A 17,461-nucleotide genomic window follows, 5' to 3' on the forward strand; every position below is an offset into this window, starting at 1 on the left:
GCAAAGATCATAACAAGAGCACAACATGCAATGCTGAAGGAGGTGAACAAGAACTCGAAGGCAACAGCAAAAGACCTGCAGAAATCACTAGAACTTGCTAAAGTCTCTGCTCATGCATCCACTATAAGAAAAACACTGAAATGGAATGGTGTTCATGGAAGTTAACCACAGATGACACCACTGCTTTCCAAAAAAAAACATAGTTGCATGTCTCAAGATTGCAAAAGACCACCTGGATATTCTACTACACTTTTGGGACAACGTTCTCTGGACAGATAAGACAAAAGTTGAACTTTCTGGCAGAAATGTACATTGCAATGTTTGGAGGAAAAAATGGCACTGCACATTAATACCAAAACCTCATCCCAACTATGAAGCATGGTGTAAGGAGCATCATGGTTTGGGGCTGCTTTGCTGCCTCAGGGCTTGGACAGCTTGCAATTGTTGAGGGAACAATTAATTCAAGCTTGTATCAAGATATTTTACAGGAGCATGTCAAGGTAGCAGTATGCCACCTGAAGCTTAATAGAAATTGGATAGTGCAACAAGAGAATAATCTGAAAGACAACAGTCAATCAACAACAGAATGGTTTAAACAGAAGAAAATCAGTGTTTTGGAATGGGCGTGTCAAAATCCTGACCTTAATCCTACAGAAATGCTGTGTAAGGACTTGAAGCAAGCAGTTCATGCAAAGAAGCCCACCAACATCCCAGAGTTGAAGCAATTTTGTAAGAAGGAATGGCCTAAAATTCCTCCAAGCAGATATGCAGAACTGATAAACAGTTACTGAAACCATTTGGTTAAGGCTATTGCTGTCCAGTGACTGAAAGCAAAGGTTCACTAATTTTTTCCAACAAATACGTGTAATATTGGATAATTTTCTCAATAAATAAACAAGTATAATGTTTTTATGTTATTTATTTAATTGGGTTCTTTTCAATCTAGTTTTAGGACTTACATGAAGATCTGATCACATTTTGGTCATATTTATGTAGAAATAGAGAACATTCACAGATGCACTGGGAGGTCCCTAGCACCATTGTATATGTTTCTCATCCAATAAGGAAGGCAATATTGTTGGATTAGGTTTCAGGAAATGAGCCAGGGTAAAAGGAGAAAGTGGGGGAACAATTAGTATAGAACAATCATAATATCACAACATATAGAATAGCTATGGAAAATAATAACAATCAATTAAAGAGCAGAAATTTTAACAAGATGAGAACAGATCTCACTTAAGTGAACTGTAATTTTAAAAATGGAAAGTTTTTACAAGTGTAAATGGTTTATATACAGGTCAGGGCATATTCCTATAATGGAAAAGGACAGAGAAAGAACTCGCTGGGTGACAAATTAAAATAGAAAGCAGAACAATGCATTGACAAAAACCAAAATCAGATTGATTACAGAAAGTGCAGGGGAATGTTAAAGAAAATAGAGGGAGACAGTGTATGAATGGTGACAAACATTAAGATGCATCACAAAATATTGTAGAGATACAACGTAAAACTAAAACCAGATGCAAAGAGCACAAGTTATTCAAGAACTTGCTTTAACAAAGGCATGTTATATTTTTCACTGCTATCATGACTTAACCACCCTGATGAGAATCAAGAATGCAGGAAAACATGAAGGAGATAGAGACAGTTAATGCCCACTGGAAAGAACATTCTGAATAATTTCTCAGCAGTTACACATATTCATGACTCCATTCCACAGCAACCTATTGGATTCCAGCTTTACCACCACCATGGGAGAAAGCTATATCAATGTTATGATCTAAAACTCAGCAGAGAAGAACTTCAGACCAATTAACAGTCTCCTCTCTCAAAGCAAGACTTGTCAGAAAACGTCAGAGGCTGTAACCTTCACTATCTTTAAGAAAGAAAGAACTTATTAACCAGGGAGCGTTCCCCATTGTCTGCTACTGGGCATGCCATCTTCAGGGTTCTCAACGGTCACCTCTCAGATGATCGAATTTTACTCCCTGAATTGCAGCATGGATTTCATTCAGTCAGTGACACAATGAACATAATTTTCACTGCACAAAAAAAAAATCAAGTGATCAATGATACACAGCCTTCTCTGATCTCACAATAACTTCTGTCTCTCAATAAAGAAGGCTGCCCTCAGATTTGCACTGAATCTACAACTGCTACATGATGGCACATAAGCTGTGATCTTACCCAGCAAGTCTGTAACACAATATAATTCAGGGTGGCGATGAACAAGGTTGTGTCACTGGGCCCCACTGCTTCTCTCAATATCTACCACAATTTTGTATGTCCCTCTGACAAGATTCTCACTGGAGTAGACACAATTAAAGAATAAATGAGAAACTGTTCAACATGTCACTTCCAGTCCAAAACCAAGGTCATTCTAATCTCAGTCACAGCTGGAGAATACATAATGATGTCTGCGTGCATATAGTTGGAGGCCAAATTATGTCAATGTTGATATATTTACAGAAGCACATGAAAGAATATGCCTTGTTTAAGCACCCACAAAACAAGATTTCCTAACTTGCACAACTTTACATCTCAACAGCAAAATTCATGAACATTTTTGGAAAACGTAGACCAGCCTCACAAGCCTCATCACCTCCTTTCTTGCAAGTGGCAGTGACTATTTGGCAAAAGCAGATATTTGAAGATGAAATATACTACTGACTTCATTGCACCAGATGAGTCTTTGGCTGGCTTCATAAAATTGTGTCGATGCGTACCTCAAATCCAACATGATGCTCATAATCTATCAGATGGACGTGACCCTTGTGTGCTTCAGTGACATGTGACTGATGAGGTACTCTCATAGTCATACTTTATTAATCCCGGGGGAAATTGGTTTTCGTTACAGTTGCTCCATAAACAGTAATAGAACCATAAATAGTTAAATAGTCATATGTAAATTATGCCAGTAAATTATGAAATAAGTCCAGGACCAGCCTATTGGCTCAGGATGTCTGACCCTCTAAGGGAGGAATTGTAAAGTTTGATGGTCACAGGCAGGAATGACTTCCTATGATGCTTCAGCAGGTGGTAAGAGTGGGCTCCCTCACCTCCACCCCTCTGACTCTCAACACAGGTGTCCCTCAAGGTTGTGTACTAAGTCTCCTCCTTTACTCCTTGTATAACCATGACTGTGTCGCCACCTACAGCTCTAATCTGCTAATTAAATTTGACGATAACACTACACTGATTGGCCTAATCTCAAACAATAATGAGGTAGCCAACAGAGAAGAAATCACCTCCCTGACACAGTGGTGTCAAGAAAACAACCTCTCCCTCAATTTTGCAAAAACAAAAGAACTGGTTATGGATTACAGGAGGAATGCAGATGGGCTAACCCCTATTGACATCAATGAATCTGGGGTTGAGAGGGTAAACAGCTTCAAGTTCCTTGGCATCCACATTACCGAAGACCTCATGTGGTCTGTACACACCAGCTGTGGAGTGAAAAAAGCAAAACAGCACCTCTTTCACCTCAGGCATTTGAAGAAATTTGGTATGGGCATGCGAATTCTAAGAACTTTCTACAGGGGCACAATTGAAAGCATCCTCACTGGTTACATCACTCCCTGGTATGGGAAATGTACCTTGCTTAATTGCAGGATTCTGCAGAGAGAGGTGCGGACAGCCCAGCACATCTGTGGATGTGAACTTCCCACTATTCAGGACATTTACAGTGACAGGTGTGTAAAAAGGACCTGAAGGATCATTGGGGACCCGAGTCACCCCAGCCATAATCTATTCCAGCTGCTACCATCCTGGAAACGGTACTGCAGCATTAAAGCCAAGACCAACAGGCTCTGGGACAGCTTCTTCCAATAGGCCATCAGACTGATTAACTCACACTGACTCGAGTGTATTTCTATGTTAGATTGACTGTTCTATTTATTTTAAATGATTAAAAATTACTATGATTGCATAACGTAAAGATTTTTACTCATGTACAAAGCCCATTTCCAGAAAAATATTTTCCAAAATGCAATAAAAACAAAAATCTGTGATAAGTTAATTCACGTGAACCTTTAACTGACAAAAGTACAAAGAAAAGATTTTCAATAGCTTTACTGATCAACTTAATTGTATTTTGTAAATATACACAAATTTAGAATTTGATGGCTGTAACACACGCAACAAAAGTTGGGACAGAGTTAAAATAAGATTGAAAAGTACACAGAATATTCAAGTAACACCGGTTTGGAAGACTCCACATTAAGCAGGCTAATTGGTAGCAGGTGAGGTATCATGATTGGGTATAAAAGTAGCGTCCATCAAAGGCTCAGTCTTTGCAAGCAAGGATGGGTCGTGGCTCACCCCTTTGTGCCAAAATTCGTGAGAGAATTGTTAGTCAGTTCAAAAGGAACATTTCTCATCGCAAGATTGCAGCGAATTTAGGTCTTTCGACATCTACAGTACATAATATTATGAAAAGATTCAGAGAATTCAGAGACATCTCAGTGCGTAAAGGGCAAGGTCGGAAACCACTGTTGAATGTGCGTGATCTTCGAGCCCTCAGGCGACACTGCCTAAGAAACCGTCATGCTACTGTGACAATTATAGCCACCTGGGCTCGGGAGTACTTCGGAAAACCATTGTCACTCAACACAGTCCGTCACTGCATCCAGAAATGCAACTTGAAACTGTACTATGCAAGGAGGAAGCCATACATCAACTCTATGCAAAAACGCTGGTGAGTTCTCTGGGCCCGAGCTCATCTCAGATAGACCGAAAGACTGTGGAACTGTGTGCTGTGGTCAGATGAGTCCACATTTCAGCAAGTTTTCAGAAAAAACGGGCGTCGAGTTCTCTGTGCTAAAGATGAAAACGACCATCCAGATTGTTATCAGCGAAAGGTGCAAAAGCCAGCATCTATGATGGTATGGGGGTGCATCAGTGCCCACGGCATGGGTGAGTTGCATGTATGCGAAGGTACCATTGACTTTGAGGCGTATATTAGGATTTTAGAGAGACATATGTTGCCATCAAGGTAACATCTCTTCCCGGGACGTCCATGCTTATTTCAGCAGGACAATGCCAGACCACATTCTGCACGGGCTACAACAGCGTGGCTTTGTAGACACAGAGTACACGTGCTTGACTGGCCTGCTGCCAGTCCAGATCTATCTCCTATTGAAAATTTATGGCGCATCATGAAAAGGAGAATCAGACAACGGAGACCACGGACTGTTGAACAGCTGAAGTCTTATATCGAGCAAGAATGGACAAAATTTCCAATTGCAAATCTACTACAATTAGTATCCTCAGTTCCAAAACGATTAAAAAGTGTTATTAAAGGGAAAGGTGATGTAACACAATGGTAAACATGCCTCTGTCCCAACTTTTGTTGAGTGTGTTGCAGCCATCAAATTCTAAATTTCTGTATGTTTACAAAATACAATTAAGTTGGTCAGTAAAACTATTGAAAATCTTTTCTTTGTACTTTTGTCAGTTAAATAAATGTTCACGTGAATTAACATATCACAGATTTTTGTTTCTATTGCATTTTGGAAAATATCCCAACTTTTCTGGAAATGGGGTTTGTATATGAAGGATGTAAGAAATAAATTCAATTCAATTTAAAGGCTAGTCGTCACCTCCGATGAACTGGCTACATTAATTAGATGGCTGACATCACAGTTCTGAAACAGGCATTACCATATACACAGAAGAAATGATTCAAGGATGTTTTCAGTGCGTTGTTGGATGAGTATAATGTCTCCCCAAAATTCTTCAGCGATGACTGGACAAAATGGTGGGGGTGCATTCAGGAAGACATGAAATGTTCAGATTCCTGTGGCTGGAGCAAGCAATGTGAACAACAGGAGCACACCACCTGTCTTGCGAACGACAGCAATGCACCCACCACATACACTCCACCCACAGAAAGCCAAAATCTGGAGCAGATGTAAATAATTCTTGACACTGAAAGACTGCCAGAGAGGAAAGACTGATGAGTTTACATAACTGCTCATGGGGAACATTAGAAGAGGCTATTTAAACAGTAACAATGATGGCAGCAAGTCTAATTTTGGAGTTTTAAAAAAATGCTTCTGACTGTTGATATCAAGTGTACACAACTGCTTCAGTAGTTTATGAAAGCCTTACCTGGTGAAGATCTGGTTACAAATTGACCTCTGTACCAACCTACATAAGCCATCATTACAGTTTTGACACATGCCCCTCAGAGAGTTCCCATGAAAAGACATGACAGCATCAACTACACAGCTCCACCATAAACAACTATCTCAAATAGTCACCGACTTGATTCTGTGAACTTTACACGAATGTAACAGTGATTGGTGGATCCACTAACAAGAACTGTTACTCAGTTTGTTATGAACAAGAGTACAAATCTGTTTTCCATCTTAGCCCACATTTCAGTCAAAGCTGCTTGGGCCAATAAATAGATGCAAGAGCATTTCGGTTTTACACAGGTCTTCATCGGGTTACTAACGAATAAGTATACCATACATATGAGTAAATGTTTGGGAAACTGCAAAATGGACAGGGATATATTTCCTGGTTCTTGCACACATCTTTTGCCAATTGAGAATATGGCATTTCTGTCTTCTCTTCCACCTACCCCTCAACAAAGGTGCTGCGTCTAGCCAAGCAAAGCTGGGAATGCTAAACAGACAAACCACTCAGTGAGGTGGCTGACAGCTGCTCTCCCGCATTTCCTTGCTCATCTGTCATAACTTTTTCTGTGATCCTCTCCCACACAGCTTTTTGCTCATATCTGACTTATGAACAGAGTTACAAATAGTTCTCAGGAACAGAACCCTGTCATAACCTTGGGACTGCTTGTAAACTGAAACAACCGACTTTAAGAAATTTGAGAAACAATTTTGTGGAAAATTCTGTTCATTTCATTCCTTAACCTTGTTTTAAAGACAAGTGATTAAGCTAGAAGTGTTAAAAGCCAAAGAAATATTAACTTAAATCATACACGCAATAGCACAACAGCTCTGAAAGTGCTCTCCTTGAATATCTTCCACCTTCCCATCACTTCTGATCCTATCCAAACATAATTGAGCCACAGTCATTTACAGATACGGCACAGGAACAGGACTTGCAGTGCAAGCTGACCAAGATGCCCCAACCAAGCTCGTCCCATTTGTCAGCTTTTGGCCCATAATCTTCTAAACCTTTCCAATGCTTGTACCTGTCTAACTATCTTTTAAAAGTTGTTATTGCATCTTTCTTAACTACTTCCTCTGGCACCTGATTCCACAGCACAAAAAAGATTGTCCCTCAAATTCCTCTTCTCTTTCCCCTTCACCTTATGCCTATGCCCTCTATTTCTTGATAACCCAACTCTGGGAAAATGACAGTACATTCACCCTTTCTATACCTCTCATGATTTTATACACCTCTGTAAGAATTATTTTTCAGTCTCCTACGCTCGAAGGATTAGAGTCCTAGTTCGTCTAACATCTCCATGCAACTCAGCTTTTCAAGTCCTGGTAGCATCCTGGTAAATCTTCCCTGCGCTCTTAATAACATCTTTTCTTTAGCAGGGTGACCAAACCTGAACACAATAATCCAAGTGTGGCCTCACCAGCATCCTATACAACCACACCATGACCTCCCAATTCAATGCTTTGGACTTATCTGCCAGTACTATTTACCTCGAGGGCTTCTTTGGTAATGGGATACTTCTCCAAACTGGAGATCACATCCAGCACCGCCACCATGTTACGGATCTAGAAGACAAACAAAACGAAAAAATCGTTAGTGGCTTTCCATGTTAAAAACAATTGATATTAATGCTCTAATTTCTCTAAGATTACTAAAGGGAGTAACCATAAAAGCAAACAGAAAGTTATATATGGTTGAGAACCCCCAGTTCCTGGGAGTAAACACCACAATAGCCTTTCATGACGCAACCACATGGATGACATGGCTAAGTAAGCTCACTCAGGAGGCTGAAGAAATCTGTCACGTCCCAAATGAGCCTCAGCAATTCGCATAGATGCGCCAAAGAAAGCATTGTACCAGGATTCATCACGATTTGGTAGAGCAAATGCTCTGCCTGAGACCGTAAGAAATGGCAAAGTTGAGGACATCACATCACAGAAACCAGCTGCATTTCTGTGTACTCTATACCTCTTAGTGAAGCAGCCAACATAATAAAAAATACCACTCCCCCCCCACCCATCCTGGGCATTCTCTCTCCTCCCATCGGGCAGAAGATATAAAAGCTTGAAAGCTTGTACCACCAGGTTCAGGGGCAACTTCTATTACATTGTTTTAAGACTACTGAACAGACATGGATTCATTACTTCACAGCTCACCTTATTGCTTATTTGTAATGCACTCCATGCAGTTGTTAAAATTTATTCTGTATTGTTATTCTCTAACCTTGCTCCACTCAAAAGCACTGTGTAATGATTTGGTCTGTATGAACAGAATGCACTGTATGAACACTGTATGCAAGTTTTTCCAATGTTTCTCAGTACCTGGGACAATTATAAACCAATTCCAAATATTGTCTGCTTGCAGTCCACTTTCGCAATAATTGTAATGCTGTATTCTGCATTGTTATTGCCTTTCATTGGTATAAACTTGACATACTGATATGATGAAATAACCTGCATGGATGGCATGCAACATCATGTTTCTTACAGTATCTCAGTACATGGAACAATAACACATTTACCAAAATTAACATGCAAATCAGAACTAAGTTAACTGCTTGCCAGATTTCAAATCAAGTGTTCTTAATCACAATGAAGTAAATTGACCACAGCTGATCTTCAATTATTGAGACCTGCTCTTTGCTAGGAGGTAGCAAAGCAGATAACAGCTAATTAGAAATGAAGATTCACTGATTTGAATCATGGATGACTATTATTAGTCAACTATCATTATTAAGTGGCTATGAAAAAATATCTTCACACTATGAACATCACCTATGTTTCAGAGGATTACCATGCAGCATGCATTCCTGTCAATTCCATTTTTGAATATTTTTTCCAATCATCTAGTAACTCAAATCAAGTAACTTAAGCAAAACAGCATGCATTTTTTATTATTTGAATTAAGAAATTTTAAATTCAGAAGCTATACACAATTTATTTTTGTGTTCATATGACAATGTTGAATGTTCAATCAGTAATTCACTGTAAATTAAGTAATTAAGGTACAGGAATAACAAACAGCATATATAGCAAGAGTTTATTCTGTGTGTTGATGTGTGGCCAAGTGGTTATGGCATTCGTCTAGTGATCTGAAGGTCACTAGTTCCGAGCCTTGGCTGAGGTAGCGTGTGCATCCTTGAGCAAGGCACCTAACCACACATTGCTCTGTACCGACACTGGTGCCAAGCTGTATGGGTCCTAATGCCCTTTCCTTGGACAACATCGGTGGCGTGGAGAGGGGAGACTTGCAGCATGGGCAACTGCTGGTCTTCCATACAACCTTGCCCAGGCCTGCGCCCTGGAAACCTTCCAAGGCGCAAATCCCCGGTCTCATGAGACAAACGGATGCCTATTACTATTATTATTCTGAGCACATTGGCCAACATAAATGTTTATTCCAAAAATTTAGAAAATCATCAGGTTAGTGTGCAAAGTAGGTACTGAAGCAGGCTTAGCCTTGAAGTTGTAAACACACTTCTTAACGATCTCAGTGACACACACCAAGGATGGGAAGGGAGACAGAGAAGTCAAGAGTAGTCTGTCATATGCACACACTTCTCAGGAGGAGGAATCTACTGGCCTCAACATCATCAAAGCCAACTCGAGCACTGAGTGTACATTCTTTCACAACTAGGCCGTTGTTTCTAAAGTGGCTCCATTAATAAATATCCATACGGGTGTGATTTTCTTTCTATGCTCAAGTACCAAAGCAGTCTAGATAAAACACTCAGTTAAAAAAAACACAAGGAAAACTTTGATGCTCTTGGTACTTGGAATAGTTTAATTTCCCCAAATAAATTTAATGATAAGAAATACAAAAATAGCTGGCAGAGCAACTGCACAATTATGCAAGAATAGATACTATGCAATGGTTTCTCAGAAATGTTGATAAAATCATTTTATGATTCAAATTTCACTAAGAGCCAGCTTCACAAGCATTGAAATACATAATTAATAAGAAGATATGATACAACTGATCACCAAAAGCTCCGAAAATCTTTAAACACAACAATCACCAAATATAAAAAGTGCATGCCAATGAATGGTGATCAGGAATGAAAGGTGGTGGTGGTAGTATCACACCCCTCGGTTTAAATATCACAGAACTTATCAGTCAAGAGGGCAAAGGAAGGTGACAATGCACAAGGCAGCTAGAGAGGTTCTGAAACTAGCACTAGAAGAGCCCCTGCCCTAACATTTCATGGCAAAAATCTGAGATATACAGAACAAGCCTCCATGAAAAAGACTTACTTCATGAACAAAGATGCAGTGTAAGTTCAAACAATAAAAATGCTTAAATCCCTCAAAGGGATCTCTATATCACAGCATCTTAAAGTAACAGATATTGACAAATATTATGACAAGATACACAGTTCTGTGCAACATTCAAATAAATTTATTCCACATGATATACCTGAACAGCTAGGGAATGGGGAGTGGGGGAGGGAGATAGATATTTGGGCATGGAACAGCAAAGTATCTATCCCTGAGTTCTCTAATTCATTCCCAGGGTGCTCTCCCTGGAACAATTATAGGTTGTGGTGAATGGTGTACATAAATGTTCTGTTTACTCAAGCTGCTGTGGGAAATCTGGAGATGCAAGTCTCAACATGGTTTACCTTAGTCTCACTCTTTCACACACATACAATAAATAACGGGCTCATGTGTTACCTATCAACTATGGAAAATTCTGTCCAAATTACATTTTGTTAGTGTATTGTCCTGGGAGTAAAATGTTTATCTCCATTCTCCAAACCTGCATTTCAGATTGATTCTTTTTATTGTCTCATACCCCTTTATTCTATTCCATAACTAGTAAATGTTGCTGGGGTAACAAAAACATTCACTATTGAACTCAGAGGATATTTTAACAAAGTAAGCTTGATATGATTTGATCATATCTAGAAATATGCCCTGCATCGGGTGAAGATCATAGGCAACGCTTTACTTGGTGAGCTATGAATCGAGAGAATCAACTTAATATACCATGGCTGAGATTAATAATGGGCCCTTGAATGTTGGGTATATACTAATGCCTGCTGAGATAATTATTCACCCTAGTATTAGGATAAATTTAACTGCTCTGAATTGCATTAACCACACACAATACTTAAAAGGGTGTTAGAAGCAAATTTTTTAAGACTTGCTAAGTATTTAGAGAAGAAACCACAGGTCATTGAGAGAAAAAAAATATTTAATTACTTGAAGGGCTCTAAAAGCAGGCAAAAACTAATAGCAGCTTCCTATATTGAAGGTCAGAACTAAAGCAGGTTGCTGGAGCGTGTACCCTTTGCAGTGCCATTGTGTCGCTCCATTAACCAACATGTCTTTGCGGAGGTGAAAGGAAACCCCAGTTCACTGGAGGGGGGGGGGGGGCGGGGGCATGAGTAAGCAAGTGGCTAACACACAGAAAATGTGGCCAGGATAAATGAGTCAGTTTCAGATTGACAACTTCTGGTTACATAGCCCCCTACTTTTACTGTGAATGTATCCAAATTTCCTAATGACAAATGATGAGGAGAACAGAGTCTGCAAAGAAATAGATGGGCTGTGAAAGAACAAGAAATTGGTAAATGGAGCAAAATGTAATGCACCCCAATTTAGACAGAAGAATGAAAAAGCATAATTATTTATATGGACATTGACTACAAATTGGTGTTATACAAAAAGATCTGCAGTCTAGCACCTGAAGCACAGTTTAAACATGTAGCATAAAATTGATAAAAGTCAGTGGGATGCTGCCCTTTATTGCAAGTAGGAAAGAGCCTAGGGTAAGTTCACCAAGTTAACTCTTGGATCAAAGGGTTGATATATTAAGAAAGTTTAGGTGGATTGAGTTGATAATCATTGGAGGATAGAGAATAAGAGGTGAAAATCAAAACAAAATTGCAGATGTTGGAAATCTAAAACAACAAAAAAAAACTGTTATACCTAGCAGGTCAGCCTGCACTAGCAGGAATGACACAGTGTTTAAGACTGGAGAAACAAAACTTAATTTGCAGGGAGGGTGGAGGAGGGGAAAGGAACCTTTTCTTTCCATCTTTTCTCTTCTGCCATTTAGGTTCCCAAATGTTCTTTACAGGTGAAGCGGAGATTCATCCAGATAGGTGGATACTTTATTGATCCCAAAGGAAATGACAGTGTAACATTACAAGTTCACAGATATATAATATTAGAAGAGAAGTAAGAAGAATAAATAAAAATAAGTTATCTTAAACAGTCTAACAGGAGGGGGTCATCACTTCCCCAGCTATAGGTTGACTCATTATGGCCGAGGGCAAGAATGACCTCATATAGTGCTCTTTGGAGCAGTGTCATTGTCTTAGTCTAAAAGTGTTCCTCGTTTCAGCCAAGATGGCATGCAGAGGGTGAGAAAAATTGTCCAGAGTTGCCAGGATTTTTCCACAGGGTCCTTTGTTCTACCACAGCCTCCAGTTGTCCAGTTTTACTCCTATAACAGAGCCAGACTTTCTAATCAGTTTATGGAGGCTGTTGGCACCACCTGCGTTGATGCCATTACCCCAGCACACCACTGCATAGAAGATTGTACTGGCAACAACAGACTGGTAGAATATGTGCAGGAGAGGTCTGCGACGCTGGCCATTCTTGTACACAGCCTCTGTGTTGGTGCTCAAATAAGTTTGTCATCCAGGTGCATCCCCAGGTACTTGTAGATCCTCACCATCAATAGTAACAGGGAGCAGTGCAGGGTTGGTCTTTCTAAAATCAATCACCATCTTTGTCTTACTGATATTGAACTGCACGTCTCAGCTTGCACTATTTGACAAGGTCCTCCACCAGGGTCCTGTATTCTTCCTTCTGTTCTCCCTTTATACACACAAACTACTGTTGAGTCATCAGAGAACTTCTGTAGATAACATGACTCAGTGTTGTATCTAAAGTTGAGGTATACTGCAATGTGGAGACCACATTGGAGAAATCAACCACAGTTTTGGTCATCACAATGGAAATGCAATCCTGAGCTTCCTGTTTTAATCCTCCATCCTCCTTTCATTCCGACCTATTGGTTGCGACCACCTGTAGTTCTGCAGTAAGGCCCAATACAAGCTAGAGAAACAATACACCTTATTTTCCATCTGGGCACATTACAGCATTCTGGATTCTACACTGAATTCTAAAATTTCAGCTAACACAATTTCTATTTATGTATCTATTGTCCATCTTTGACATTGCATCGCTTGATTTTAACCCCCTCCCTTTATTTTCTTTTCTTCCAAGAGTAGAGGAAAACCTAACTTGTCAGATGTTTTCCCCATCTGCATTTCACAACTCCTACATTCTTTTAGAACAGAGAACATTACAGCACAGTACAGGCCCTTCAACCCATGATGTGTTGACATTTTAAGCTACTCTGAGATCAATCAAACCCTTCCCTTCTACATAATCCTCCATTTTTCTGTCATCCATGTACCTAGGAGTTTCTTAAATACACCTAATGCATCTGTGTCTACCACCACCCTTGCAGGGCATTCCATACACCCACCATTCTTGTATAAAGAGCAGACATCTGCTTAGCCTTTCCTCCAATAATAAAATTATATTCCCTTGTATTAGCCATTCCTGCCCTGAGAAAAAGTCCCTGGCTATGCACTCTATCTATACCTCTTATCATTTTCTATGCCTCTCAAGTCACCTCCCCTCCTCCTTTGTTCCGAAGAGAAAAGCCCAACTTATCCTCATAGGACAAGCTGCATCTGGGTACATCTCAGTCAGAATTGAACAGGTGTGGTCTAACTAGGGTTTTAAAGAACTACAATATTACCTCATAGCTCTTAAATTCAATCCACAGATTTATTAAGTTTAACACACCATACGCCTTAACAGCCCTATCAACTTGCACAACTTTGAGGGACCGATGGATGTCAACCCCAAGATCCCTCTGAACTCCCACAGTATCAAGAATCCTGCCATTAGAGTAGGTCTGCACAACACTGTGGTCTGAAGGGCCTATACTGTGCTGTAGTTCTGCCTTCAAATTTGACCTTCCAAAATGAATCACTTCACTGTTTCAGGTGGAACTCCATCTACAATTTATCAGCCCAGCTCTGCATCCTACAACAACTCCCCACACTATCCACAACTCCACTAAACTTTGTCTCATCTGCAAACTTACTAACCCAACCTTTCAGTTTCTCATCCAAATTAATAATAAAATTCACAAACAGCAGGGGTCTCAGAACAAATCTCTATAGAACACCACTGGTCATGAACCTCCAAACAGAACGCTCTCCATCTACTATTACCCCCTGCCTTTGTCGGCAAGCCAGTTCTGTATCCACGCAGCCAAGTTTCCCTGAATATCATACTTTCTGAATGATTCTACCATGGGAAATCTTATCAAATGCCTCAACATATACACCACATCCACTGCTCTACCTTCATCAACGTTCTTTATCACATAATCAAAGAATTAAATCAGGCTCATGAGGCATGACATGCCCCTCAAAAAGACATGCTGACTATCCCTAATCAAAGCGTGCTTTTTCAAATACTTGTGAACCCTGTCTCTAACAATCTTCTCCAATAATTTGCCCAGTGAAGTAAGACTCGCTGGTCTATCATTGCCAGGGTTACCCCAACTCCCCTTTTTGAACAATGGAACAATATTTACCACCCTCCAATCATCTGGAACAATGAGGATGCAAAGATCATCGCCAAAAGCACAGCAATCTCTTTCCATGATTCCTGCAGCAACCTGGGATACATCTGCCTGGCCTTGGGGTCTTATCTATCCCAACGTTTTCCAAAGTTGTATGTGGGATGGTTTTTTGAACCAACATATCGAGGAACCAACTAGAGAGCTGGCTATTCTAGACTGGGTATTGAGCAATGAGGAAGGGTTAATTAGCAATCTTGTCGTGAGAGGCTCCTTGGGTAAGAGTGACCATAATATGGTGGAATTCTTCATTAAGATGGAGAGTGACATAGTTAATTCAGAAACAAAGGTTCTGAACTTAAAGAAGGGTAACTCTGAAGGTATGAGATGTGAATTAGCTAAGATAGACTGGCAAATGATACTTAAAGGGTTGACGGTGGATATGCAATGGCAAGCATTTAAAGATCGCATGGATAAACTACAACAATTGTTCATCCCAGTTTGGCAAAAGAATAAATCAGGGACGGTAGTGCACCCGTGGCTGACAAGGGAAATTAGGGGTAGTATCAATTCCAAAGAAGAAGCATACAAATTAGCCAGAAAAAGCAGCTCACCTGAGGACTGGGAGAAATTCAGAGTCCAGCAGAGGAGGACAAAGGGCTTAATTAGGAAAGGGAAAAAAGATTATAAGAGAAAACTGGCAGGGAACATAAAAACTGACTGTAAAAGCTTTTATAGATATGTGAAAAGAAAAAAATTGGTTAAGACAAACGTAGGTCCCCTACAGACAGAAACAGGTGAATTGATTATGGGGAACAAGGACATGGCAGACCAATTGAATAACTACTTTGGTTCTGTCTTCACTAAGGAGGACATAAATAATCTTCCAGAAATAGTAGGGGACCGAGGGTCCAGTGAGATGGAGGAACTGTGGGAAATACATCTTAGTAGGGAAGTGGTGTTAGGTAAATTGAAGGGATTAAAGGCAGATAAATCCCCAGGGCCAGATGGTCTGCATCCCAGAGTGCTTAAGGAAGTAGCCCAAGAAATAGTGGATGCATTGGTGATAATTTTTCAAAACTCTTTAGATTCTGGACTAGTTCCTGAGGATTGGAGGGTGGCTAATGTAACCCTGCTTTTTAAAAAAGGGAGAGAGAAACCAGGGAATTATAGACCGGTTAGCCTAACATCGGTGGTGGGGAAAATGTTAGAGTCAGTTATCAAAGATGTGATAACAGCACATTTGGAAAGTGGTGAAATCATTGGACAAAGTCAGCATGGATTTGTGAAAGGAAAATCATGTCTGACAAATCTCATAGAATTTTTTGAGGATGTAACTAGTAGAGTGGATAGGGGAGAACCAGTGGATGTGGTATATTTGGATTTTCAAAAGGCTTTTGACAAGGTCCCACACAGGAGATTAGTGTGCAAACTTAAAGCACACGGTATTGAGGTATCGATGTAGATAGAGAATTGGTTGGCAGACAGGAAGCAAAGAGTGGGAATAAATGGGACCTTTTCAGAATGGCAGGCAGTGACTAGTGGGGTACCGCAAGGCTCAGTGCTGGGACCCCAGTTGTTTACAATATATATTAATGACTTGGATGAGGGAATTAAATGCAGCATCTCCAAGTTTGCGGATGACACGAAGCTGGGCGGCAGTGTTAGCTGTGAGGAGGATGCTAAGAGGATGCAGGGTGACTTGGATAGGTTAGGTGAGTGGGCAAATTCATGGCAGATGCAATTTAATGTGGATAAATGTGAGGTTATCCACTTTGGTGGCGAAAACAGATTATTATCTGAATGGTGGCCGATTAGGAAAAGGGGAGTTGCAACAAGACCTGGGTGTCATTATACACCAGTCATTGAAAGTGGGCATGCATGTACAGCAGGCGGTGAAAAAGGCGAATGGTATGCTGGCATTCATAGCAAGAGGATTCGGGTACAGGAGCAGGGAGGTACTACTGCAGTTGTACAAGGCCTTGGTGAGACCACACCTGGAGTACTGTGTGCAGTTTTGGTCCCCTAATCCGAGGAAAAACATTCTTGCCATAGAGAGAGTACAAAGAAGGTTCACCAGATTGATTCCTGGGATGGCAGGACTTTCATATGTTGAAAGACTGGATCGACTAGGCTTATACTCGCTGGAATTTAGAAGATTGAGGGGGGATCTTATTGAAACGTATAAAATCCTAAAGGGATTGGACAGGCTAGATGCAGGAAGATTGTTCCTGATGTTGGGGAAGTCCAGAACGAAGGCTCACAGTTTGAGAATAAAGGGGTAGCCTTTTAGGACCGAGATTAGGAAAAACTTCTTTACACAGAGAGTGGTGAATCTGTGGAATTCTCTGCCACAGGAAACAGTTGAGGCCAGTTCATTGGCTATATTTAAGAGGGAGTTAGATATGGCCCTTGTGGCTAAAGGGATCGGGGGTATGGAGGGAAGGCTGGTACAGGGTTCTGAGTTGGATGATCAGCCATGATCATACTGAATGGCGGTGCAGGCTTGAAGGGCCGAATGGCTTACTCCTGCACCTATTTTCTATGTTTCTATCAGCACGCTCAGCTTCTTCCTAACTAACTTGTAACCCTCTATAACCTTATCTGGTCCTTGCTTCCTTAACCATAAGTAAGCTTCTTTCTTCTTCCTGACTAGTTATTCCACATATCTGTCAATTATGGTTACTTCATGCTA

General features: G+C 40.4%; 1 protein-coding gene across 1 annotated transcript in view; it reads right to left on the reverse strand.

Moving 5' to 3' along the window:
* The window catches only part of crsp7 (cofactor required for Sp1 transcriptional activation, subunit 7), a 171,585-nt gene that overhangs the window by 40,331 nt on the left and 113,793 nt on the right, over nucleotides 1-17,461 (reverse strand). Inside the window, exon 2 of the mRNA XM_072244068.1 lies at nucleotides 7,638-7,712. Coding sequence (XP_072100169.1) covers nucleotides 7,638-7,712 — 75 coding nt within the window. The remainder of the gene's footprint in view (nucleotides 1-7,637; nucleotides 7,713-17,461) is intronic.

The sequence above is a fragment of the Mobula birostris genome, chromosome 26 (assembly GCF_030028105.1).
Source record: "Mobula birostris isolate sMobBir1 chromosome 26, sMobBir1.hap1, whole genome shotgun sequence".
Taxonomy (NCBI): domain Eukaryota; kingdom Metazoa; phylum Chordata; class Chondrichthyes; order Myliobatiformes; family Myliobatidae; genus Mobula; species Mobula birostris.